This window comes from Nansenia antarctica, assembly GCF_963989245.1.
Source record: "Nansenia antarctica genome assembly, chromosome: 19".
Classification (NCBI taxonomy): domain Eukaryota; kingdom Metazoa; phylum Chordata; class Actinopteri; order Argentiniformes; family Microstomatidae; genus Nansenia; species Nansenia antarctica.
In genome coordinates this window covers 14,020,576-14,045,420 of record NC_137692.1, presented here as the reverse complement: position 1 = coordinate 14,045,420, position 24,845 = coordinate 14,020,576, and the positions used below count along the sequence as shown (strand labels likewise).

At 43.3% G+C, this 24,845-nt stretch overlaps 2 protein-coding genes across 2 annotated transcripts; one reads left to right on the top strand and one right to left on the bottom strand.

Moving 5' to 3' along the window:
- Positions 1 to 13,034: 13,034 nt before the first annotated feature.
- Positions 13,035 to 15,148, bottom strand: LOC308173896 (putative methyltransferase; the record flags this gene model as incomplete). Its single annotated transcript, XM_080548949.1, has 6 exons — positions 13,035 to 13,125; positions 13,337 to 13,474; positions 13,756 to 13,856; positions 14,242 to 14,455; positions 14,725 to 14,885; positions 15,038 to 15,148. The coding sequence occupies 6 exons, from the start codon at positions 15,146 to 15,148 to the stop codon at positions 13,035 to 13,037; spliced, it is 816 nt and encodes a 271-aa protein (XP_080405075.1).
- Positions 15,149 to 18,520: 3,372 nt separating this feature from the next.
- Positions 18,521 to 21,387, top strand: LOC308174138 (non-structural maintenance of chromosomes element 1 homolog; the record flags this gene model as incomplete). Its single annotated transcript, XM_080549204.1, has 8 exons — positions 18,521 to 18,638; positions 18,818 to 18,939; positions 19,081 to 19,158; positions 19,270 to 19,416; positions 19,545 to 19,661; positions 20,391 to 20,517; positions 20,626 to 20,717; positions 21,266 to 21,387. The coding sequence occupies 7 exons, from the start codon at positions 18,521 to 18,523 to the stop codon at positions 20,712 to 20,714; spliced, it is 798 nt and encodes a 265-aa protein (XP_080405330.1). The 3' UTR covers positions 20,715 to 20,717; positions 21,266 to 21,387.
- Positions 21,388 to 24,845: the final 3,458 nt, after the last annotated feature.

Here is a 24,845-nt window from a genome sequence, read left to right as displayed (position 1 = left end):
GGTACATGTCCCCGTATCAACTCTTTGTGCGGGGATGTCTTCGACTACAAGCAGGAAACCTCACAGGTGTTCAAGGGGTTTTCGGTGCAGATGAGCAGCCAGCAGAGGGAGTACAGAGACAACCAGCACCTGCTTTCAACTGGCCAGAGAGGGTTGCTGTTCCCTCTAATCGGTTTGTTCTTGAGCCTGGTCGCCTTCAAGAACTCCAGCAGCGAGTCGACCCTTTGGCAGGTCCAAGAGAGAGTATTGGAGTCGATCTTCTGGAGGAAGTGCTTAGCTTCAAGCTGACACTGTGTGTCCTACTATAGTTTGCTACTGTGTGTTCTTCTATAGTATAGTTCTGTGTGATTGGTTCTGGTTAGCGCAAGCTACCACCATAGGGTGCTATGGTGGGTTGCTATTACATGTAGTGTGTTTTTGACTCCTTGCAGAGGGAGTGTGTGTTTGTCATTAAGTTAATTGTTTCACACTTGTTTAATTGTTAACTGTTTAATACTTGCATAGCTTTCTAATTTACTTTATTCTTTATTACTATATGATATCCATTTGCTCTTCATTCTATAGTCGTTTTTAGTTAAAGAGTTTCACGGAAACCTGTTTTCTTGTCCTTTTAAAATAAATCTTATTTTATTTTTATTCTCCCATCTCTCCTGATTCTTGTTATAAAATTGTTACCCCCATATCCTAGACCATATATGGGGTCGTAACAATAGCAGACTCAGCAATATCTCAAAAAAGTACTGGATGTACAGGCACATGGCCTCAGAAGCAGGAACAGCCATGATATGTGTTTAGCTTACATGCATAGTGATAATTATGTATGAAATATACTACAATGGCTATGGAACAATTTACTTCTGTAGTATATTATAAGTGAAGAAATACTTAATCAAGGTCTGATGTTAATTGAACAATGACTTTATTATCAAGAAACCAAAGTGCTTTACAACGGCCTCTCATTCACCCATTCACACACCAATGGCGGCAAGCTGCCATGCAAGGCGCCGGCCCGCTCATTGGGAGCAATTTGGGATTCAGTGTCTTGCCCAAGGACACCTTACACATGGTGAAATTGAAGAGGTAGTACTAGTGTCCTACATGACAGATTAGGAGCATAGAGACCTTCAACAGGTGTAATACCACATTGAGCCACAGTGTGTCAGCAGGAACTTAACCTTTTAATCAAATGAGTTCTCCCAGCTTATTGTTTTAAAACTCTCAAACTCTGTTTTTCTTTCTACTTGCCTAAGAGCAATGTAGGCCAACTTTGTTATGGTTATGGTGGAATCAAAGAATAAGTGAGCAGTCAAATTCAGAATTCTCATACCTTACAGATAACCTAACCCAGATATAAATGAGTATAAATTAGAACACATCAGTGTATATGTGACTATTTCTCCCAACCCTAGATTACAATCGAGCTCAAAGACAACTGTAATGTCTGGTCACACCAATATCGGTCCCATCTAGAACAAACAGTAATTAATAACGTCATAAAACATGTCAAGACATGTGGCCAGCCGAGGCTCGAACCGCCGATCTGCAGACCTTGAGACAGACTGCCTCTTATGCCACCCCAAAGGTGACGGCACAGCCAATTCCTGTCTCCATGGCCCCCTTGAATGCGCTGTATGTTGTACATACAGGGAGCCGGAGAATGAGGGCACAGGTGTTGGCCGTGGGGAACATGGCTGGTCCATCACTTGGGTGGAGAAACTCCAGCTCAGGAGGGGATGGAAACCCCATAGCTGGGATCTTCTCCAGGCCAGTGGCAAATATTAGCACTTCTTCCAGGGTCAGCGGGGTTTCTCCACCTGTAAAAAAATAAATAAATTATCCATAATCAATTGTGTCATGTTTGTTGTGCAATAGCCCACACTTTATCATAGAGAAACAATCTGTAGAGACCCAGTGTCCCAAGCCTACAAAAACCACAGCACTGTCACACAACAATGTTCAAAATAAATGTACATTCCATTTTCTAGGTTTTCATCCCATATAGCCTATATTTATTGAAAAATTAAATGACCTCAGTGTGCACTGCTATCGACAATACCAACCCCAGCAACAGGGTATTCACCCTGCTGCAATCTGGCAAGAGATACAGAAGTAAGTAAGTAAGTAAAATGTATTTGGACAGCACCTTTCCCAGACCAAGGGTCACAAAGTCACAAAGAGTTTGGGAGCCACGGTTTGTAATGCTCTATCACCCTGGGTCTGTCTGTCTGTCTGTCTGTCTGTCTGTCTGTCTGTCTGTCTGTCTGTCTGAATGCTCTATCACCCTGGGTCTTCAGTCTGGCACGGGAGACAACCAGCAAACCCTGGTCAGAGGACCTGAGAGACCTGCTGGGGCTGTAGGCTCAGAGACAGCTTCTTCCATCAAGCTATCAGACTACTGAACTCTGGCCACTAGCCTAGCTAGCCACTGCCAATATTGCACACTATCTCATTTAGTATTTTCTTTTTTTATTTAAAATATTATTTCTTTGCGCTATGTTGTTGTCTGGTGCTGATGTAGAACGGAGCACGGACACACACACACACACACCCACACCCACCCACCCACCCACACACACACACACACACACACCCACACCCACACACACACACACACACACACACACACACACACACACACACCTGAGACCTACTGGGGCTGTAAGGCCTGAGACCTACTGGGGCTGTAAGGCCTGAGACCTACTAGGACTGTAAGGACCTGAGACCTACTGGGACTGTAAGGACCTGAGACCTACTGGGACTGTAAGGACTATATTTTGCATCTCATTGTGCATCCCTGTGTTATAGAATGCCAATAAATGAACCTTGTACCTTGTTGTTGTTACTAAGAGTCAGGGGATAAGATAAGAGAAAGGGGATAAGATATCAGAATGTGTATTACTCAGGCAAGACCAAATTTGTTTTGCACTGAACATCCGCCACCATGTAACATGACTATGAGTTTGTTTACCTTAGTTGATACCAAAATGTCAAGCAAAGTGATGTCCCCTTGCCAAAATAAATTATTAAATAAACAAACAAATCATAATCTGTTCTCGCTTATTACTGTTAAGTAATAAATGGCGCTGTAGAACTGCGGCCTCGTACCTATCACAGCCGTGCTGATATTAAGTATAACAGCACTCCCTCTCGTGTGATATTGCTTAGATGTTCATATGCCAATGGGCCATAATGTTGTCTTTCAATGTCATCCTCCCCTACTTTTCACCCCTTCATATCAATCGCTGGACAGACATTTGCTGATCTAATCTAATCTACTAATTAGTCAAATCTATATGAGCCCCAGGAAATAGGGGACAATAGAAAAATCAAAATTTCTTTTCTTTGTCTTACATGTGTAAACATACATGCTCTGTGTATATGTTTTCGATGTACTTATTGTTTTAAGACTGTAATTTCAACGTTAGTATTGAAGCAGTATTGAAATGACATTAAACTAAGACAATAAGATGGTTATCATAATTTTTCAAATCTTTATTTGTTTGGACCATTGTTTTTCTCATACAATTCTCTATGTATTATCTATCTCTCCTTTAATCTAAAGTGAAAGCAAAATTATATGTGTATATACATGAGAATATACATTATATATGGCATAGTGACGCCTAGTGGTAGGACTGGTAACATTACAAACATACATAGATTTCGAAATCTATGTCTGCTTTTAATGTTACCAGTCCTCGTTGCTTCTTCTTCTTTTGTTGTTTAAACAGCATCATCGTTCTAAAGGTAACTATTATAAAGTTAACTGGTAATGCACCTAAAAGCTGTTTGCCAAACACCCAGACATCAGTAGAATGGAAACACCCAGACATCAGTAGAATGGAACAGCCCGTTGAAATCGACGTGTCTACGTAGACACGTTAAAAATCGACGTGTGGAATTGACGCCTAGAGGCGTCAAAATATCACGTGTGGAGACGTGCCGGTTTTTGTGAGCATGGCCTTCCATAGCATGGCCTTCTGACGCGTTAGGTCGTGACGCGTGCACACGATTTGGCAGTGCACACGATTTGGCATGACAGCTCCCCTGGTGCTAGGAAAGAAAAAAAGAAAAAAAAGAAAAAAAAAGAAGGGAAAGGAGCTGGTTTACATAAATAAAGGCTATGTACACTATCGTATCCACTATACTATAATGTACAGATAAGACGACTAGGGTTGTCATATTGCACATAGTGTTATTGCACATTCATTTAAAGTGTCGCAGTTTGCAGGCTTGAAATGTACACATTTGTGCCTCAGCACTACACCTGATTTTTTCAATCCAGCAGCTGCCATCAATCCGTCCAGACTGTCCAGGGCCCAGAACCTAGGTCTTTGCTGTGTTCAGGGCCTGGATGGCCCTGGGGTAGAAGCTGAGCTTCAGTCTGTTTGTCCTTGCGGCCATGGTCCTGAACCGCCTGTTCGAGGGCAGCCGGGCAAAGTGTTCGTACCCAGGGTGGGATGGGTCTCTGGAGATCTTGGAGGCCTTCCTGAGGCAGCGTGTGTTGTACAGCTCTTCCAGAGAGGGGAGGGGGGCGCCGGTGATCTTCTGGGCTGTTCTCACGGGTCTATTATACCCCCTGGTCTATTATACCCCTGGTCTATTATACCCCTGGTCTATTATACCTCCTGGTCTATTATACCTCTGGTCTATTATACCTCTGGTCTATTATACCTCTGGTCTATTATACCTCTGGTCTATTATACCCCTGGTCTATTATACCTCTGGTCTATTATACCTCTGGTCTATTATACCTCTGGTCTATTATACCTCTGGTCTATTATACCCCTGGTCTATTATACCCCTGATCTAATATACCTCTGGTCTATTATACCCCTGGTCTATTATACCTCTGGTCTATTATACCCCCTCTATTATAACCCCGGGTCTATTATACCTCTGGTCTATTATACCTCTGGTCTATTATACCCCTGGCCTATTATACCCCTGGTCTATTATACCCCTGGTCTATTATACCCCTGGTCTATTATACCCCTGGTCTATTATACCTCCTCTATTATACCCCGGGTCTATTATACCTCTGGTCTATTATACCTCTGGTCTATTATACCCCTGGTCTATTATACCTCTGGTCTATTATACCCCCTGGTCTATTATACCTCCTGGTCTATTATACCTCTGGTCTATTATACCCCTGGTCTATTATACCTCTGGTCTATTATACCTCTGGTCTATTATACCCCCTGGTCTATTATACCCCTGGTCTATTATACCTCCTGGTCTATTATACCTCCTCTATTATACCCCTGGTCTATTATACCCCCTGGTCTATTATACCTCCTCTATTATACCCCTGGTCTATTATACCTCTGGTCTATTATACCTCTGGTCTATTATACCCCTGGTCTATTATACCTCTGGGTCTATTATACCCCCTGGTCTATTATACCTCTGGTCTATTATACCCCTGGTCTATTATACCCCTGGTCTATTATACCTCTGGTCTATTATACCTCTGGTCTATTATACCCCCTGGTCTATTATACCCCCTGGTCTATTATACCTCTGGTCTATTATACCTCTGGTCTATTATACCCCTGGTCTATTATACCTCCTCTATTATACCTCTGGTCTATTATACCCCGGGTCTATTATACCCCCTGGTCTATTATACCCCCTGGTCTATTATACCTCTGGTCTATTATACCCCCTGGTCTATTATACCCCCTGGTCTATTATACCCCTGGGTCTGTTATACCCCCTGGTCTATTATACCCCTGGTCTATTATACCCCTGGGTCTGTTATACCTCTGGGTCTATTATACCCCTGGTCTATTATACCCCTGGGTCTGTTATACCTCTGGGTCTGTTATACCCCCCTGGTCTCCTCCTCTTCAGCTGGACTGGACAGGTAACACACATAAGTATCCACCATTCACCATGTACAATATAACAAATGTGTCGGTTGTTACTCAGAAACATCCATTTGAGTAAAGCAATTTTGGGCTCTTTTAAAAAGCAACTGACAACCTTTAGCCTTGCTTTTAATAAGCTAGCCCATCAATACTGGCTACTTCTATAATGGAGGCCTACACAGTTTCCTGTTATTACAATGATGTCTTGTTTTTGTCATTACCTGCCATGTGTTATGTCCACCGGTAGGTGGCGGTGGTGGCAAGCCAAGCCCCTCCCCCGTGACGTGAGATAAGACTACTGCACACGTGACCAACGTAGGGAGAACCCGGAAACGTCAGATGTTTTCATTACTGAGATGGATCATATGAACATTGTTCTGCCTGCCGGTGTGAACAACATGTCCACCTTAACACCACCTGTGAATGACCCGTCCACCGTAACACCACCTGTGAATGACCCGTCCACTTTAACACCACCTGTGAATGACCCGTCCACCTTAACACCACCTGTGAATGACCCGTCCACCTTAACACCACCTGTGAATGACCCGTCCACCTTAACACCACCTGTGAATGACCCGTCCACCTTAACACCACCTGTGAATGACCCGTCCACCTTAACACCACCTGTGAATGACCCGTCCACCTTAACACCACCTGTGAATGACCCGTCCACCTTAACACCACCTGTGAATGACCCGTCCACCGTACACCACCTGTGAATGACCCGTCCACCTTAACACCACCTGTGAATGACCCGTCGGTGCCTCGGCTTCGTGACTTTGAGGAGCTGGAGAGCAGGAGAAGGGATCACTCCCACCAGCCGCCCAGCTACACAGCAAGACAAAGGCCCAATCCCAATTCACCCCTAGCCCTTCGTTTTCACCCCTATGGCTCGATTTGCGCGTTCACGTTTAGGGCGAGGGCTGTCTCAATTCATATTTCATCGAGGGCTAGGGGTAAGGGGGAGGGCTAACTATTACTTCGTTTCGAGGGATTTCAGGACCAGACTAGCTTCGAAGGGCTAGAGGTACGCTACCCCTTGATACCAGGATGCATTGCGAATCATCTACAAATATAAAATCCTCAATTTTGGCCGCCATTGGCTACAATCTGTAATTTGGCTCTACAAGTGTTAATATGTTATTTTATGAAGTTGTTATATGTTTTCAGGCGAGAAAGTAACCATATATATTCACAAAATGTGTCCAGTTTATCAAAATAACCCGTTTATCCTAGATACTACGGAGGATGTTATCATAGTGTTGTTAGCATAGTGTCCGCGAATGCTATGCTATGTTGTGCTATCATGTACTAGTTTTCACTGAATAAATCGCGATTTCTTTCAAAGAAGGTAGCAGGTGTTTATGTCCATGTCAAGGAGAAGGTACGACTTGTATGACAGTAGTGTGTTTAGGACATAAGTTAAGGATATCAGTGTTGTACTTTAGCCTGTGGAGACGCGATAGCATTAGCTCCACACGGATTTAACATTAACAGTAGTCATAGACACTTGTAGTAGTAGTTGTTGTATAACAAGGTGAATAGTGAGTTAACATGTTTATTAGTTGTATCCCTTCCTTGTTGTAAAACGTGTTGTTGTTGAACATGTCTGTGACTGAAATAGACTAGATACTACAGAGGATGTTATCATAGTGTTTGATGCTAACGGCCGCCATCTTTGCTATCTCCTCCGGTCACAGGAGATGTGAGAATTCGCCGGCAACACAACGCGTCACCCGTACCGCGTCTAAACCACTGTTGATGACGTAGGCGCCGTGAAGGGCTGTCCCAATTCATAGCTTTCATGTGTCGTCACAGCATAGTGGAAACGCCCACCTGACGGGCAAAAGGCACTGCCTGTGAAGCTGCAGAGCACCAGGAAACACAGTAGCATTGGTTAGAAAACAATCATGCCAGATAGTTGCTGTGCAATCGGGTGTACAAACCGGCGAGGAGATAGGCCTGGGTTGTGTCTTTATAGGTTACCGAGTGAAAAAGAAAATAAAGAGAGGAGAAATGTGTGGATTAATGCCATCAAACGAAGTGTACCAGGAGCGGGACAGAAAGAATGGGTGCCATCAAAGCACACACGTCTGTGCAGCGAACATTTCATCAAAGGTAAGTTAGCTAAAGTAATGTTAATATAATTCGCTACAATTGCAAAGCATTTAGCCATTATCTGTACATAGCTAACGTTCATCATTTCTGCATGGTTTGTTTAGGTGGCTTGCCAAAAGGTTGCTAACGTTAGCATTAGCTACTAATGCCGTAACGTTATTATCGCCTTGATTCATAGGTTTCAAATCTGACGACCCTTTGTCTCCTGACTGGGTTCCATCAGTGTTCTCGCACACATCACCCAACAAGAAGAGGAAAAGGGAGAAAGCAATGGACAGGTACGAGCAGCACAACAAAATTATGAAAAAGCGTGAGGAGAAGCAGCAAGATGCAGCTGCCCCAGCACTGACAGATCAAAGCCTACCTGACATGGAGCCAGAGCTACCTGCTCCTGAGGCTGAGCAGTGTAACAACAACAGGTGCAAGGATAATGTTGCAAGACTGGAGAGGGAATGCAAGTACCTTAGGGAAGAGAACCGTCGGCTGAAGGACATGATCAAATTAAGTACATTTGATGAAGCCACCTTAGAAAATGATGATGAAAAAGTGATAACAATGACTGGAATGCCCACCTATGCCAAATTACACGTTGTTTATATGTTTGTCTTCTCCCTGTTACCAACTGGTACAATCCTCTCTCCTTTCCAACAACTTGTCTTAACCCTTATGAGACTCAAAATGAACCTGCCCCTTGCATTGCTTAGCTGCATCTTTAGAGTCTCCGTTCCAACTGCTAGCAGAACATTTAGAAACACCATTGATGCATTGAATGCCAAGCTTGTTCCAGCACTTGTGTTTTGGCCAAATAGAAATGAACTATTGCTGTCAATGCCTATGGTATTTAGACAGGTCTTTCGTAGATGTGCTTGTATAATTGACTGCTTCGAGATATTTATTGAAAAGCCTGGAGACCCAAGAGCAAGAGCACAGACATATTCAAATTACAAACACAACCATACCATAAAATATCTTATTGGTATCACACCACAAGGAACTGTTTCTTTTATATCTAAGGGATGGGGTGGTAGAACATCCGACAAACACCTGACTGAAAGATGTGGGTTTTTGGATAAACTTAACCCAGGGGATGTTATATTGGCAGATCGAGGATTTGATGTAGCAGATTCAGTTGGTCTTTTCAATGCACAACTTAAGATCCCAGCATTTACAAGGGGCAAAAAGCAACTGAGTCCAGTAGAGTTGGAGTCCACACGAGGGCTTGCATCTGTCAGAATCCACGTGGAGAGGGTCATTGGTGAGGCCCGAAATAGATACACCATCCTTCAGAGTAGAATTGGAATTCAAATGTGTGAAGCTGAACATCCTCATGCTCTTACACCTCTAGACAAGATAGTGCAAGTGTGCTGCGCTCTGATAAATGTTGCTCCCTCTATTGTTCCTTTGGGTTAGTACCTACATGGATAAAGCTGTATATGGTACGCACATCGACGGGTGCTGGGTGAATAAAATAAACTAGGAAATAGGATGTCCCGCACACCGTAGAAGATTTCTTTGTATGCCTCATCACAAATGTGTACATTTCATTTGGAAAAACTTCATATTCTTATGTACATTTAATGAAATAAAAAAACTGAACATGTACTGAAAGTTTGTTTTATTTTAATTTTTATTGTTTTATTAAATATTAACATCTGAACATGTTTGTCCTTTGTGCTGTGTATACCATAGAATGAATGAAGACATGTCAAGGTTTGTTCAGTTTTTTCTGACCAAATTTACTGACTGATGTGGCCTAAATGTAGCCTACCTGTTCTTCTGTCAAACTCAACCCTGTAAAGATCTCTTCACTCTTTGCCTGTAGTTCTTTGTCTGATAAAGCTCGATACTGGGGCATGTACAGTTGGCTTAAATGGGGATGGATTCTCCACCAGATATGTCCAGATGTCACCGAACACGAGATCAGGCAGGGACTTAGCTGCATTTAGTGGTTCAAACACAGCCGCGGGGGCTAAATATGGGTCGCAAGTGCCCAATATGTGTAGCTTTTCCGTGTATCTTGCTAGTTCTTCATGGGTGAGGTGGTCAAAATAGTCGGCAGCCGGTAAATTGCGTCCACTCGCCATGTTGCGCGATGTTGCTATGATCCTTTTTGCCCGTCAGGTTGGTGGTTGCTAGGGAAGAAACCACGTGACTGAAAGCTATGAATTCAAAGGGCTTAGATTTCAAGGGGTAGGGCTTGTGACGTATTCGAAGGCCTTGCCTTCGAATCGAGTGACACTCGAAAACGAGCCATAGGGGTAGAAAAGGGAATTGGGATTGGCCCGTAGGAACAGACAGAACCTGCCTCAGTGCAAAAAAAATATTATATTAATATTGAAACTGTAGATTATTAATTATTAATCTCTGAGTATTGGCGAAGGGGTAGGATTAAATAAGCTTATGTTATGCTTCTTCCTACTCCTTTTCGGACATGTTAAGTAAATAGTGTTTTTTGTTTTGTTTAGTTTTTTCTTGTTTTTGTTTTGTTTTTTGTTGTTAACTATTTCTTTTTTCACATGTTCGAAATAAAGCTTTAATTCATTCATTCATTCATTCATTCATGTGCCTGTAGCAGTGGCGGCTGGTGCTAAAAAAAATGTGGGTGGGGCACAGGTTATGGGGGCATGCTCCACGGGGAAGAATATCAACTTTAAAATCTGGATTTACAGTCGATTTTAGCATGAGAATAGCTCTACCCCCCTGTACAGACCTCTTCATCCCCTCTACCCCCCTGTACAGACCTCTTCATCCCCTCTACCCACCTCTACAGACCTCTCCATCCCCTCTACCCCCTGTACAGACCTCTTCATCCCCTCTACCCCCCTGTACAGACCTCTCCATCCCCTCTACCCCCTGTACAGACCTCTCCATCCCCTCTACCCTCCTCTACAGACCTCTTCATCCCCTCTACCCCCCAGTACAGACCTCTTCATCCCCTCTACCCCCCTGTACAGACCTCTTCATCCCCTCTACCCCCCTGTACAGACCTCTTCATCCCCTCTAGTGAGTGTGTGAGTGTGTGTGTGTGTGTGTGTGTGTGTGCGTGTGTGCGTGTGTGTGTGTGTGCTGGGTGAATACATAAACAAACAAGCGAAAAGACGACATGCTCTTGAAATGGAGGATGCAAAATGAAAAGCCAGGAGAGAGCGACTGGACATGGAAATTAACCTTGCTGCTTCCACTGCTAGACTGAAGGTGTTGAAAGATGAGAGCTCATCTCAAGTGTCTCATACAAAGCTACCAAAGGATGGCATGATGTACAGTATGTACTGTATGTATGTATGTATGTATGTATGTATGTATTGTAACGATCCTGTATGAGGCCCGTTAACAGCTCCACCAAGGGAGTTAACTCTCTTGGTCTAATGGTTAGCGCGGCTGTCGGTTATGCGGGAGATCGGGGTTCGATTCCCGCATGGGGCGAGTTACACTACCAGTTCACGTTCGCTACACTGGTGTCAGAAGTGGGATGGAAGGAAGGCCATCGGAGAGCCGTGTCCCACGTGAGGGACTTGACATAGTGAAGCGTGAGGGCACGCTCTCCCGAACGGTGAGGATAGTGTAACGATCCTGTATGAGGCCCGTTAACAGCTCCACCAAGGGAGTTAACTCTCTTGGTCTAATGGTTAGCGCGGCCGTCGGTTATGCGGGAGATCGGGGTTCGATTCCCGCATGGGGCGAGTTACACTACCAAGGACACGTTCGCTACAGTATGTATGTATGTACGTGCGTCTGTGCGTGCGTGTGTGCGTGTAGTTCACTATTCACCCAATAGTAGAAATTGGAAGGCTAACTAGTTAATTAGTCTCGCCGGTATTTTGTATTTTGTAGTTGGCGCTGTTGACTGCGCATGCGTGGTGATCCGTGTGTTAGGTGAAAAGATCAGATCTCAGACTGGCTTACCTGTACGTCAATCAAGTGGCAAAAGCCATAGTGAGGATGGATGATTTATTTATTTTTTCTTTTGGGTTTTGTTCAATGCCATGCGATCTACCCATACTACCTTTGCGATCGACCGGTTGATCGCGATCAACGTATTGGGCACCCCTGCTATACACACACGCCCCTAAGAAAAGTGGCAGGGAGCCCGCTTTGTAGGCGTTAATATACTGTATATTCAACATATATGCACTGAATGTCTATACTGTACTTTGCCCTTGCCTGTAAGGAACCCACAATTGGCAGCAACATATTTTAGTCTCATTATCACACGTGATTGGGCATGAAACTCAAACCTTGAATAGCTGCTTAGCTGGGAGAACAGCCTGTTGTTACCAAGGACCATTTCTAAAAATGTTCTTGTCAATATTTAGACCATTGACAACATTTGAAGACAGTGCTTGGTCTGTGGAGTGTTCCACTTGCATTCTTTTCACCTTTTTGTTATAAACGTCTTGTCCAAACAAGCCTGTTGTTCTACACTGAAGATGTTGATCATCCCTGCAGGTCAGTCCTCTCCATGCAGACAACAATCACACAGTGCATCATGCCACGCCAATCCCGCCCCTTCAAGGTGTGCACCCATAGTCGAAGGCAGATGAAGTGCCTCATGGCAACCTCCATTAGTGACCTTCTGGACAAGGTAAGGCAAGAGAGGTTTCCAGCTGGGACCATAGGATAGGTAGCATAAATTGACAGAATACCAGTTCTTAAAACCAACTCTGAACCGGCACTAGCACTAGCACCAGCCCAGAACTAGAACTAGGTATTTTACTTGAAGGTATTTTCAGACCTTGAGTTTGACCAAAGATCCTCTGTCTGTTGGGTTACCCATTTGGTAGTATTTGGAGGAACCCATATTCTATGACACGAAACCAAAGCCAAACTCGAAATCTAAATAGGTTTGCCAGGTTTATTGACAACAACAACATCAAGTGGTTTGTATACAATATATTTTACTATGAAATAACAAGATTGTAAAATCAAGGTAACATGTTTTGACTGCAAACAACTTCAACATTTCTCACATAAACATATTGCGAGCTCTGACAGATGCTCATCACATCACACAAACACGTTGCCATTGGTTTGGAGAGTTCACTTTGGTTTAGTTGCCAGAACACAGTAATACTTCATCCTCACTTCCATGGCCGTGTCAGGTGATGTGACTCCCATCTCCTTCAGAAACCTGGAGCAAGACCACATCACTGATTATCTACATGTTCGTATTTTCCAACATGAAAGGGGACAATACAACATACACCCTGATTTAAGTCACAGAGAGGGTTGAATGCTCTTGACCTAATATCCTAATTCTATAACAGACAAGTGCTTATTCCTCCATAAACACACCTGAATGACTATAATGAAACAAAGTGCTGTTACGACTGTGCTGTTACCTGTTCTGTGTGTTGTGCAGCAGGGCAGTGGCTGCCTCAGGCTCTGTCCTCTGGTAGGTCTGGTACATGGAAAGAGTCTCTATGAAGCCCATGATGCTTCTGACTGACAGCTGCTGCGACACTGGGACACACTCAATCCTAACAGGCAAACACACAGAGACATGCAGAAGATACTGACGGCATTAAAAACCACAAAATGAATTGTTGTTCATCCAGATTCATTATCCAGATTGTTCATCCAGTCTCATTAAGATATATATATATGAACAAATGTCCTTCACAAGAGAGATCAGGGTAAGTATTTGCATATCATCAGCACTTTTAATCTGATACACTATGGGGTACCCTTAGTCCAAGACAAAGATATAATGTGAGTGTGTAACTCATCAGTGTTGCTACAGGTCTGCATACAATGTTACCTCTCTTTGTCAGTGAAAGGGATAGCGGCGTAAAGGTCCTCTAGTTTAGTGTTGGCCACAGCTACCTGTGAGCTGGTGAAAGGCAGCAGCAGGTTCTTCACCTGGGGATAGCAACAGCAAGGAAGGGCTCACACTCAGGCAGGGGACATACAGTCTAAACAGTGAGAGGGTGGATCTATCTGCTTGTCATTACATTGTGGCTGTACAATATATTAAACACAGAGGTTTTCTTACCTGGTTGGATACATACTTACTGTATGTGTATAAGATGAGATTCAACATTATTGTCACTGAACAGAGCTCAAGTACTGAGACAACGGAATGTAGTTTGTGCACACGTCTCTCGCCCCAGAGAGAACAGAGCTCCGGCCACAGGGTCAGCCATCTTCGGCGCCCTTGCCCCTGTTGTGTGGATCACACTGGGCCTATTGTACCTCCTCTATACTGTCCTCTACTGTACCTCCTCTATACTGTCCTCTACTGTACCTCCTCATAGATGTGGCTGAGTCGGTCTCCACAGGAGCCATAACGGAGACTGAAGTCGGTAGTGAAGCCCAGCAAAGCCATGCAGCCCCCAGGCTTCAGGACCCGGGACGCCTCCAAGCAGAACCCGCCCTGGTCGAACCAGTGGGCTGCAGAGGCTGCTGTAAGCAGGTCCACAGAAGCATCCGGGAAGGGCAGCTCCTCTGCGGTTCCATTCCTGCAAATCACAGACAGTGAGGATTTCTACATATTAACTACCTGGGAACTAGAAGCCCTAACCTTTGCTCTACATAAACAATTCTGCAGACTGCTGTCATCTCACTCTATACAGGTCTGCGTCTGTATAAAAGCATGAAATGTACATGCACGAAAGCACCACACACACACATCTACTGTATGCATGCATGCACACACGCGCACACACACACGCACGCACACACACACACACACACACACACACACACACACACACACACACACACACACCTATAGGTGATGTTGAGGAACCCTGGCACTGCCCTGGCCTCCTCCAGCTGGCACTCGCTGATGTCGATGCCCACCACCTGCTGGAAGTGAGGGGCGAGCAGGCGCGAGTTCTGCCCCGTCCCACAGCCCAGGCCCACAGCAAGCACATGTGGCTGTCCTTTCTGAGGAGAAGGGTCCCATGAGAAATTACAAACAAATCATCTCTAGGCCTAGGTGTGGAAGACCTTTCTCAGACAATCTTAGACTCACCTAAGACAGTATTAATACACCAGAAGTCTGAAACAAGCGAAATCTGATTCATAATTCAGCTCACCTTCTGGTTCAGGTATTGCAAGACGATCTGTTTGACCTCGTCAGGAGGTATGAAACGGTACGTCTGGTAGATGGAGGCATGGTGTTTCTCCTCAAATAGCCTGTAGGTCATGGTGCTATCCGTTCTGTTCTGCTCTGGTCTGGTCTCCTCCTGTCTCACCACCAGTGACTCAGCACTCAGCAGGCACACACACACACACACACACACACACAACCCCGCATCTGCACCTTCACCTGCACTGGCACCTGTTAATTATCAATAGGTGTTCCCAACTTATGTATTGTATCAAAATATGTATTTAGGTTGCAGGGTCGCAAGAACACACTGTATGAAGACACGAAAACCTGTATGAAGAAGAAAAATACAGCAGTGGTTAAACAAACAGTAGTTAACACAGCAGACTAGAGGCTGCAGGCACGCGGGAAGGTATTTTGACTGGGGGTGCTGAGGTGCTGTCTATATACGCTAATGGGGAAAAAATTGCCAGGGAAAAAATTATAACGATTTCTCTCCCTCCCTCCCTCCCTACCTCTCGCTGATTGCTCGTTCGCTCACACGCACACAGTGGCATAACGACGGGCCCCAATGCACGGGCAATAATAGTTAAGCACGCACGCACCCACACACTACAAAGACGTAACGTTAAATATTTTACCAACAATGTGTTGGAATTTACAGTAATTTCCACTCAGCTCACAGTGTCCCACAATGTCCACAAACATGATGTTGACCATTATTACAGACAGCACTCCATGTCGATTGTTATTGCCTCTTAACGGAAGCCCTTCGCTGCCGAAGAATCGGATGGATCTGAATATCAGTTCTAATACGTTTCTGGCCGTCTGTTGCTCTTTCTCAACAACGTCCGACAGTAGAGCATTAATGGGAGTGTTGTTAAGCTCAGCATCTTCTTCCAACTCCACTTCAATTGTTCTGGCTGATTTAGCATTTTTGCTAAAGAACTCAGAGATTCCCTAGCAAGATATGACCATGTGATCACTAACATTAAAACTAACAAACACATTTTTACATTTATTACAAAAAACACATTTATTTTTATTCCCAAAAGCAACAATAGTTATTATATTGTTTTAAATTATTGTTTGAATAATATTTTTATTTTTTAAATTCAGGCAGGAGGAGCTCCTTCTGCCTGCCGCTAGGGGGTGCTGCAGCACCCTCAGCACCCCCCTTCCCGCGTCCCTGAGAGGCTGTCAGTCTTACAGTGGTTAACACAGCAGACTAGAGGCTGTCAGTCTCGGGATAGTTAACACAGCAGACTAGGGGGTCTTGGGATAGTTAACACAGCAGACTAGAGGCTGTCAGTCTTGGGATAGTTAACACAGCAGACTAGGGGGTCTTGGGATAGTTAACACAGCAGACTAGGGAGACTACAATCACTATTAATATTGCAAAAAAGAGCCATAAGGTTAATTCATAATTCCGGTTATAGAGATCACACAAATTCATTATTCTTAAAATCAAAAACATTAAAATTCACGGATCTGGTCCACCTTCTAACAGCACAAATAATGTATAAAGCAAATAACAACCTACTCCCTGGGAAAATTAAAAAAGTGTTTTTTGATAGAGATGGGAGTTATAATTTGAGGGGGGAGTTAAATTTAAAACGTCTTTGTGTACGTACAACGTTAAAAAGTATTTGTATTTCTATATGTGGAGTGAAGCTGTGGAACGGATTGAGTGTAGAGCTAAAGCGGTGTCCAAGCATGACACAGTTCAAAAAGCGGTATAAAAACATGGTTTTCACCAGGTACGAGGAGGAAGAAGGGCTTTGACAGTCAGGTGTTTTCACAGATTATTTGTTTATTTACATTATTTGTTTTCTATTGTTGGTAAATATGTAAATACGTAAATACATTTGATTTAATTTTTAAAATATTATATTAATATTGAAGTTAACTGCAGATTATTAATTATTAATCTCTGAGTATTGGAATTAAATTAGCTTATGCTTCTTCCTACTCCTTTTCGGACATGTTAAGTTAATAGTGTTTTTGTTTTGTTTTTTGTTTTTTGTTGTTATAACTGTTTTCTTTTTGATCTTGTCTTTGCTATTTTAATTTTTTAACATGTTCGAAATAAAGCTTTCATTCGTTCATTCATTCATTCATTCACATAGAGTTTGGTTTGAATGAATGAAAATGAATGAAATACAAACAAAACATGGCCGTCAGTTCAATTCATACACCTACGTAAGTCACACCTATGCAAAATGTAAACTTCTGTTTACTGTTGTTTTGTTTAAGGCAATAGCTGATGCATTCATGGATTTCACCTTTTGTAAAGCCTCTTAAATGTGTTTCTTTGCCCAGCCTGTGGGGACTTGTTAAATGGCTGTTGCAGACCACCCTCCCATGTTCACCAGGATACTGCACTTGCATTGACACGTCCCTTCAGGCCTTCACACATGGATCCATCCGCTCTGTCATTAATAATAGCCTGTTTTCTTCTGCATCTTTTAAAACATGTGGAGATTCAATTCCATTTCTCCTGTTTAATTGTTTTACTTATTTGTATAATATATTTAAATATGGTGGATTTATATTTCAGCGATGACATTATCTTAAAATAGAATATATTGATTCAGACATTATTACACAGACTCTCACAATTACTGGCGTCTACTTTAGCCAGTCATCTGCCAGGCCTGCCACAGATACTGACACCAACACCTGTCCTACAGTCAAACAAGGTGAAACAAACCCGAACCTTGACGTTGGTTTTTAGGGAGGTCGACCTAAGTTGCTCATCCAATTCGTTCCACTTGGGGGCGCTATTGCCATTGGACTGCCCAACGTGTCTGGCACTCGTAATAAAACGTAGAGGAAGAAGAAGAAGAGGAAGGCGGGAAGGGTTAACAAACAAACAAAGAGTAAGTATTGAACTTATCATGAAACTATTGAGTCAATATGCTTTGTTTCATCGTTTTCATCCGTCAGCACAATAACGGGGTTAACACGAGTACTGTAAGTGACATTAAACCACCTAACGTAGCAAAGTGATCATAAGGCCACAACGTGTCATTTCATGTGTCGCGACGTCGCTAAATTCAGCTCATTCCCGATATAACATGTCGTGACGTTAGAATTATAAGGTTCTATCTCAATTTTTGTCAAAATTTAGTTTTTTTTTACATAATCTGATCCATTAGGTGTTTATTAATGCCTGTGTGGTGTTATTTTTAAAATGTTGACATTTTTGAGTTAGTAATTCATAGAATACAAAGGTTCCATCTCACAGAACATAATGGAGTGTCAAAACTTTGACGCTCAATATCTCTGAACTGCCCTAAACGGAGATAGAACCTTATCATTCTAAACGGAGATAGAACCTTATCATTCTAAGCTCACGATGTGTCAAATGTGTGGCTAATCTTATGACCATAATAAACAGCATTACATATTAACCAAATATGTGTTTCAACGATTCACTTTCACAGTCCATCTTCAATACTCCATCATGGCTCCAACGATGGGAGACAGTCACAGGAGATTCTTGCAAACCATGATGGGCAATGGGATCATTGATGGCTCTCGAGCAATGGTTGTCCATCGGCATTGTTGTGAGACACACAGTGGTGAGGAGGAGGAAAGCAGCACATGTTGAGGGTTATTTTTGCCTGAAGTGCTGTACGGTAGTTCTTTGCCGCTTGCTAAACATTACTACTCAATGAATGAATGAAGTCAAATCAAACAGTATTTGGTGGGAGACACTAGTCCCTAACATCAAACATTGATTTACCCTTTTTTCATTCAGCGCCCTATGCTCCGGATAAACTGGATGAATTCATTGATGTCATCAATGCTCAACTGCAGCCCATGTTCATGCAGATCAGAAAAGGCATGTCAGAGGAGGATGGTCTTCAGTACTATGCCTTGGTTAGTGACACTATCTGAGGGTTGATGCAATAACATTTGACAGTATAAAAACAGGTGATTTATACATGGATCAGTAGTCTTGATATTGTCATTAGTTCATGGAATCATCAACCTTACGTATTATTATCTTCTCCTGTCTAGGTGAACTTGGCTCAGACTGATGTGACAAGAATGGCATCAGATTATGCAGACAACGAGTTGGAATTATTCAGGAAAACAGTTAGTGGATATCTATTCATAGCTACCAATATTTGCTCAATGACATATGGACCTCATTGACAAGAGACTTTACAATTAATAATACTTAATGTCGTAGTACTATGTTTTCAGATGGACATGATTGTCGAGTCCGATAATGGAACCGCCTCGTCCACAGAAATTCTGAATTGTGCTGACAGCCTTGTGACAAGGAAACTAAAGAAAAAGGAAACGGAACATGTATTGAACAGGCTTGTTCAGGATAAATGGCTAAACGAGGTACTGTCTGAAAATGTATCTATAGAGCTACTGCACATTTTTCCCCTTAACTCTGGAAGTCCTCAGAGGAGTTCTTGTGTTACGTAGGACTCGTTATTAAATCTATTATAACATTATATTTTCTTCAGAAACATGGGGAATACTCCCTCTCCACTCGCTGTATAATGGAGATGGAGCCATACATTCGATCGAGGTACCCGGACCAGGTCAAGGTCTGCCATATTTGTCACACTGTTGCCTTGCAGGTAAAGTCACAAGTAAAAAGGTGTCATTGCAATGATTCATTGCTGATTACCATGTCTACTATCCACACTTAACACTCTGCTCTCCATACTGTATGTTTTTCTTCCAGTTCCTTTGTTCCTCCATCTTCTAATGATGTGTGCTTTGTTTTCTCTAGTAAAGTGCTGTATATATATATATAACATTTATTATTTGTATGTTGTAATCTCCAAGGTCTGCCAGGATATACAGGCATATATAGTCTATATATATATATATATATATAGGCCTATGTGTGTGTGTTTGGTAATTGAGCACAATATAGTTTTTCTTTTTTTTTTCCTGAATCAGAAGACTTTATTGCCATGACATGTAAACATGTTAGGAATTTGGTTTGGGACAGTGGAGCACGGTTTACAGCAGGACAGGTGCAAGACAGGACAAGACAGTGCAAACCAACATCATAGTGCAAGAGTCATAATTAGTATAAATATAAAGTGCAGAGATCAAGTGTTCAAGTGTTCATATCCAGACAGTCCTAAGCTCTCTGGGTGGGGGTGGAGGGAGGGTAGATAGATAGGGGTCAGGTCAGGTATTTAATTGACAACATGTTTTCACTTTAGAATGTATCTTCATCAATTCCCCAAAGCCAAATACAAATGTGAAACTTAATAATGTTCAATGGAATTAACTTGATTGGCAAATAATTTGGCTCCGTTCTTCATCGTGATGATTTGGTCTTTTTCCCTCAGGGCCAAATGTGTGAGAGCCCTACATGTGGCATCAAAATTCACACCCCGTGTGTTGCCAGATATTTCAAAAGAAGGACTGATCCACGATGCCCTGCTTGTGAGGACTTTTGGCCACATGAGATTCCAGGTAAAACCGTTCTATAATCTCTATCATGTCTCCCTGTTAGTTGAATTACTTATGCCACGTGGTATCACTAAACGTTATTAAGGAAAAATGTGCTTCTCTTCATTTCAGAAGTGAATCTGCCTCAATCACTGTCCCCTCAGAGCCAGTCAACACCACCATCAACATCAACCCATCCCCGTAGATCAAGGAGAACCTAAATAGTAAATTATTTCAATACTGATATATCCCTGGTTTGAATTTTGATCCTCTGAATTAAATCGCCCAACAGTGGGTGAGGTTGGCTAGAGCTTAGGAAGGATGGTCTGGGTTACCTGTTTCAATTGGTAGTTGGGCTGCAAATGATGATTTTCTCACGACGGTCTTCCAAGCCTTGTGGTTATGACGACAATGCCTTAGGGCAATACTGATGCAGCTTAGCCCACAACTTCCCTTGAATATCTTGAAGTAATCATATCTTAGTAGTAGGAGGTAGTGGTGGTCTAGTGGATAGTGAGTTGGACTTGTGATCGGAAGGTTGTGAGTTCAAATCCCGCCTGAAACCACACCACTACTAGTGTGCCCTTGAGTAAGGCACTTAGCCCTCAGTTACTCCAGGGGGAATGTCCCTGTAATTCGTAATTGTAAGTCGCTTTGGATAAAAGCGTCTGCTAAATGGCAAAATTAAATTAATTAATTAATCTTATCTTCTGAAAAGCAGTGTCTGTCATTCCAAGGTCTTTGTCTAATCTCTTTCTCATCTCTTCTACAGAGACGTCTCGGTTGGAGACATTGTAACTGTTGGAGAGCGCCGACCACTCAGCAAGACTGTGAGATTCAATGTTCTCAAGGTCACAAAGGCTGCTGGAGCCAAGAAGCAGTTCCAGAAGTTCTAGGAGACCTGTTGTTCAATGTTCTGCGTCTTGTCTCCTGACTTTATTTCTTATGTTTATAATGCAAGGAGCCCTTTCCTGAACTCTTAAATTGACTTACTGTGTTCATTAACTGTCTCACTGTAGCATTTTTATATACAATTTAGGATTAAGATGAAGTTAGTATTGAAGGAGAAACCCTTTTGGATATCTCACTGGTAATGGAACATACAGAAATGTGAGAATTAGTGCTGCTCTCCACGTTAAGCAGTTTGTATGAATGATTAACTACAGAAATAGTTTTGTTTACCTAACTACTCTGCCCAGTTTTTTTTTCCTATGAGTTATTGTCTATTAAATGTCCTAGGACAGAAGCCTATGGCATGGTTCAAATACTGGTCCTTGAGGTCTTATTTTCTACGTGGCATTGATTGTGGTTTGGTTGGCCAGAGAGTTTGTTACATTTATACTTCAATTAGATTAATCCTAAATGAAAAACAATGAATCCCTTTATAACTTCATCGATAGTTATAATTAAAACGACTTTTAGCTGAAGGTTTTAGCAATAAGTGATTGAATTCAGACCACTCCACTGCAAGAATATGATCTTTCTGAACATCCTGTGTTCCTCACTCCTGGGCCTAATATGTAAAAACTTAATCCGGATCAGAAGGAAGATAATCGAGCTGTCTGATTGGTGGTCCCTGGAGATAGGTGTGACAGCTTTTTGTCTATCATTAGATCCATGACGGGGGATGAAGACGTTACTCTCCACTGGCACATTTTACTGTTAACATATTCATCCAAGTATTAAACTAAAGATCTCGAGCTTTGTGTTTCATAACCAAACCCTTCGCTTCAGATCACACGCTGGACGCTGACCAGTCGATGGAGGGACACACTGTGTTCATTGTTCAATGTTATATGAATGTTGTCTGAATATTTGTAACCACTTGTAAATGTACTTTTCACTAAAGCAATAAATCCTTTTCTTTAAAAGAAGGTACCCTTTTGGTGTAGTTGTCAATAAGTGCTTGCACCACACCCATGGTTAATGTTGTTTGACACACCTACTAGCAGAGTGGACTGATCATAGGCAGCAGCAGCAGCACTCTCCCTAGTGGCCAACATCATCTCAGGGATGAGAGCGTAACGGTGATGCACCTGATGTAGCTACTTCACTATGATGGTGAGATGTGAAATGAGATCATGTGAAATGTCTTGAAGTAGATGAGTCTTTTATTCTCAGGACTGCCCGAGTAGCTCAGTGTGTTAAGTCTCAGTCTGTCTTTTAACGCTGAAGGCCGAGGTGCTAGGTGCTATCAGATATGATATGACTACATGATGATACACATGATCAGATAGGACAGAGAGACAGAGGACAGAGATTCTACACTGATCTGAGCCTTGTGAACAGATGTGGTACTGCATTTCTTCAAGTAGTTTTTTTTTTTTTCGTCTCCTGTCTATTAGACCGGGAGGCCTGGGTTCAAATCCCCTGTCCAGTGCTTTTGTATCTCTTGACTTGTTCCAAGTATGTGACTACTGTCACACACAGGCAGACAGAGTCACACACAGAGAGACTGTGGATTCTACACATGATCAGATAGGACAGAGAGACACTTGTGAACACAACTGGTCTGTGATCTGTAGAATCCACATTCTCACACAGACACACACACGTATACAGAGAGACACACACACACACGTATACAGACAGACACACACGTATACAGACAGACACACACACAGACACAGACACAGACAGCTCATTCAACCTGCACAGAGGAATTGAAGAATATCATTATGCTCTGTATCTGACAATGACCTTTCATGACTGGCACGGTGGGTCAATGGTTAAGTCTACCGGCTGGCAAGCGGTGAGACCTGGGTTCAAGTCCCAGGTGGACAAGTCTTTTTCCACATTTTCAATTTCAACCCAAAAATTTGTTAGGGTACCAGTTATCAATACTTCCAGGATCGCGAAGGGGCTCTTCCTCGCTGCGAGCCCAGGAAGGGGCTTGCATCTCGGGGAGGGCTTAAGTGTGGGACCCCAAGGAGAACCGGAGAACAGGTAAGGCCAAAATGAATGGGAGTCTATGGGGAAGGGGGAAAGGGGGCGGGGCTTATTTTTCTTCTATTTTTTTCATTCACCTTTTCCCCACACAATACAGATTTTTCAACATCTACTCTTCGAGGCGAGTCCAGCCAGACCAATACCAGACCTGCTGGACGTGTCTGTGTGCGTGTGTGACTGGATGTGTGTGTGTGTGTGTGAGTGTGTGTGTGTGTGTGTGTGTGTGTGAGTGTGTGTGTGTGTGTACATTACCAGTTGTTCAGCCATCTGCTGTCCTGTGAGCTACTGCATGCACTGAGTAAAGACTGCTGGTGTACAAGGCCTGCTACTTCAGTGGGATGCTGTATGCTTGCAGGCCTGCTTCTCTGTTACTGCCCAGCTCAGTGTGTGTGTGTCTACTGGGCTGTGTGTGTGTGTGAGTGAGTGAGTGAGTGAGTGAGTATCTGTGTGAGTGTGTGTGAGTGTGTGTGTGTGTGTATTCTTAATCTGCTCCTCTCTTCTGACTCTGAGTGTGTGTGTGTGTGTGTGTACCTGTGTGAGTGGGAGTGGCTTGTCTTGATGTGGGAGTGGCTTAGACAGTTGGTGGGTGTGGTATGTATCAAAGTGGGAGTGGCTTAGACAGTTAGTGGGTGTGGCCTGTATCAATGTGGGAGGGTCCTGTATCGAAGTGGGCGTGGCTTAGAGAGTTAGTGGGTGTGGCCTGTATCAATGTGGGAGTGGCCTGTATCAAAGTGGGAGTGGCTTGTATCAATGTGGGTGTGGCCTGTATCAAAGTGGGAGTGGCTTAGACAATTAGGGGGAGTGGCCTGTATCGAAGTGGGTGTGGCTTAGACAGTTAGGGGGAGTGGCTTAAGTCAATGTGGGAGGGGCTTAGACAGTTAGGGGGAGTGGCCTGTATCAAAGTGGGAGTGGATTAGAGAGTAAGTGGGCATGGCCTGTATAAATGTGGGTGTGGCCTGTTTCAAAGTGGGTGTGGCTTAGACAGTTAGTGGGAGTGGCTTGTATCAAAGTGGGAGTGGCTTAGACAGTTAGTGGGAGTGGTTTGTATCAAAGTGGGTGTGGCTTAGACAGTTAGGGGGAGTGGCCTGTATCAAAGTGGGAGTGGCCTGTATCAAAGTGGGTGTGGCTTAGACAGTAGGGGGAGTGGCTTACATCAATGTGGGAGGGGCTTAGACAGTTAGGGGGAGTGGCTTACGTCAATGTGGGAGGGGCTTAGACAGTTAGGGGGAGTGGCTTGTATCAAAGTGGGAGGTGCAAAGTGGGAGTGGCTTAGACACTTAGTGGGTGTGGCCTGTATCAACGTGGGTGTGGCCTGTATGAAAGTGGGAGTGGCCTGTATCAAAGTGGGTGTGGCTTAGATAGTTAGGGGGAGGGGCTAAGACAGTTAGGGGGAGTAGCTTACG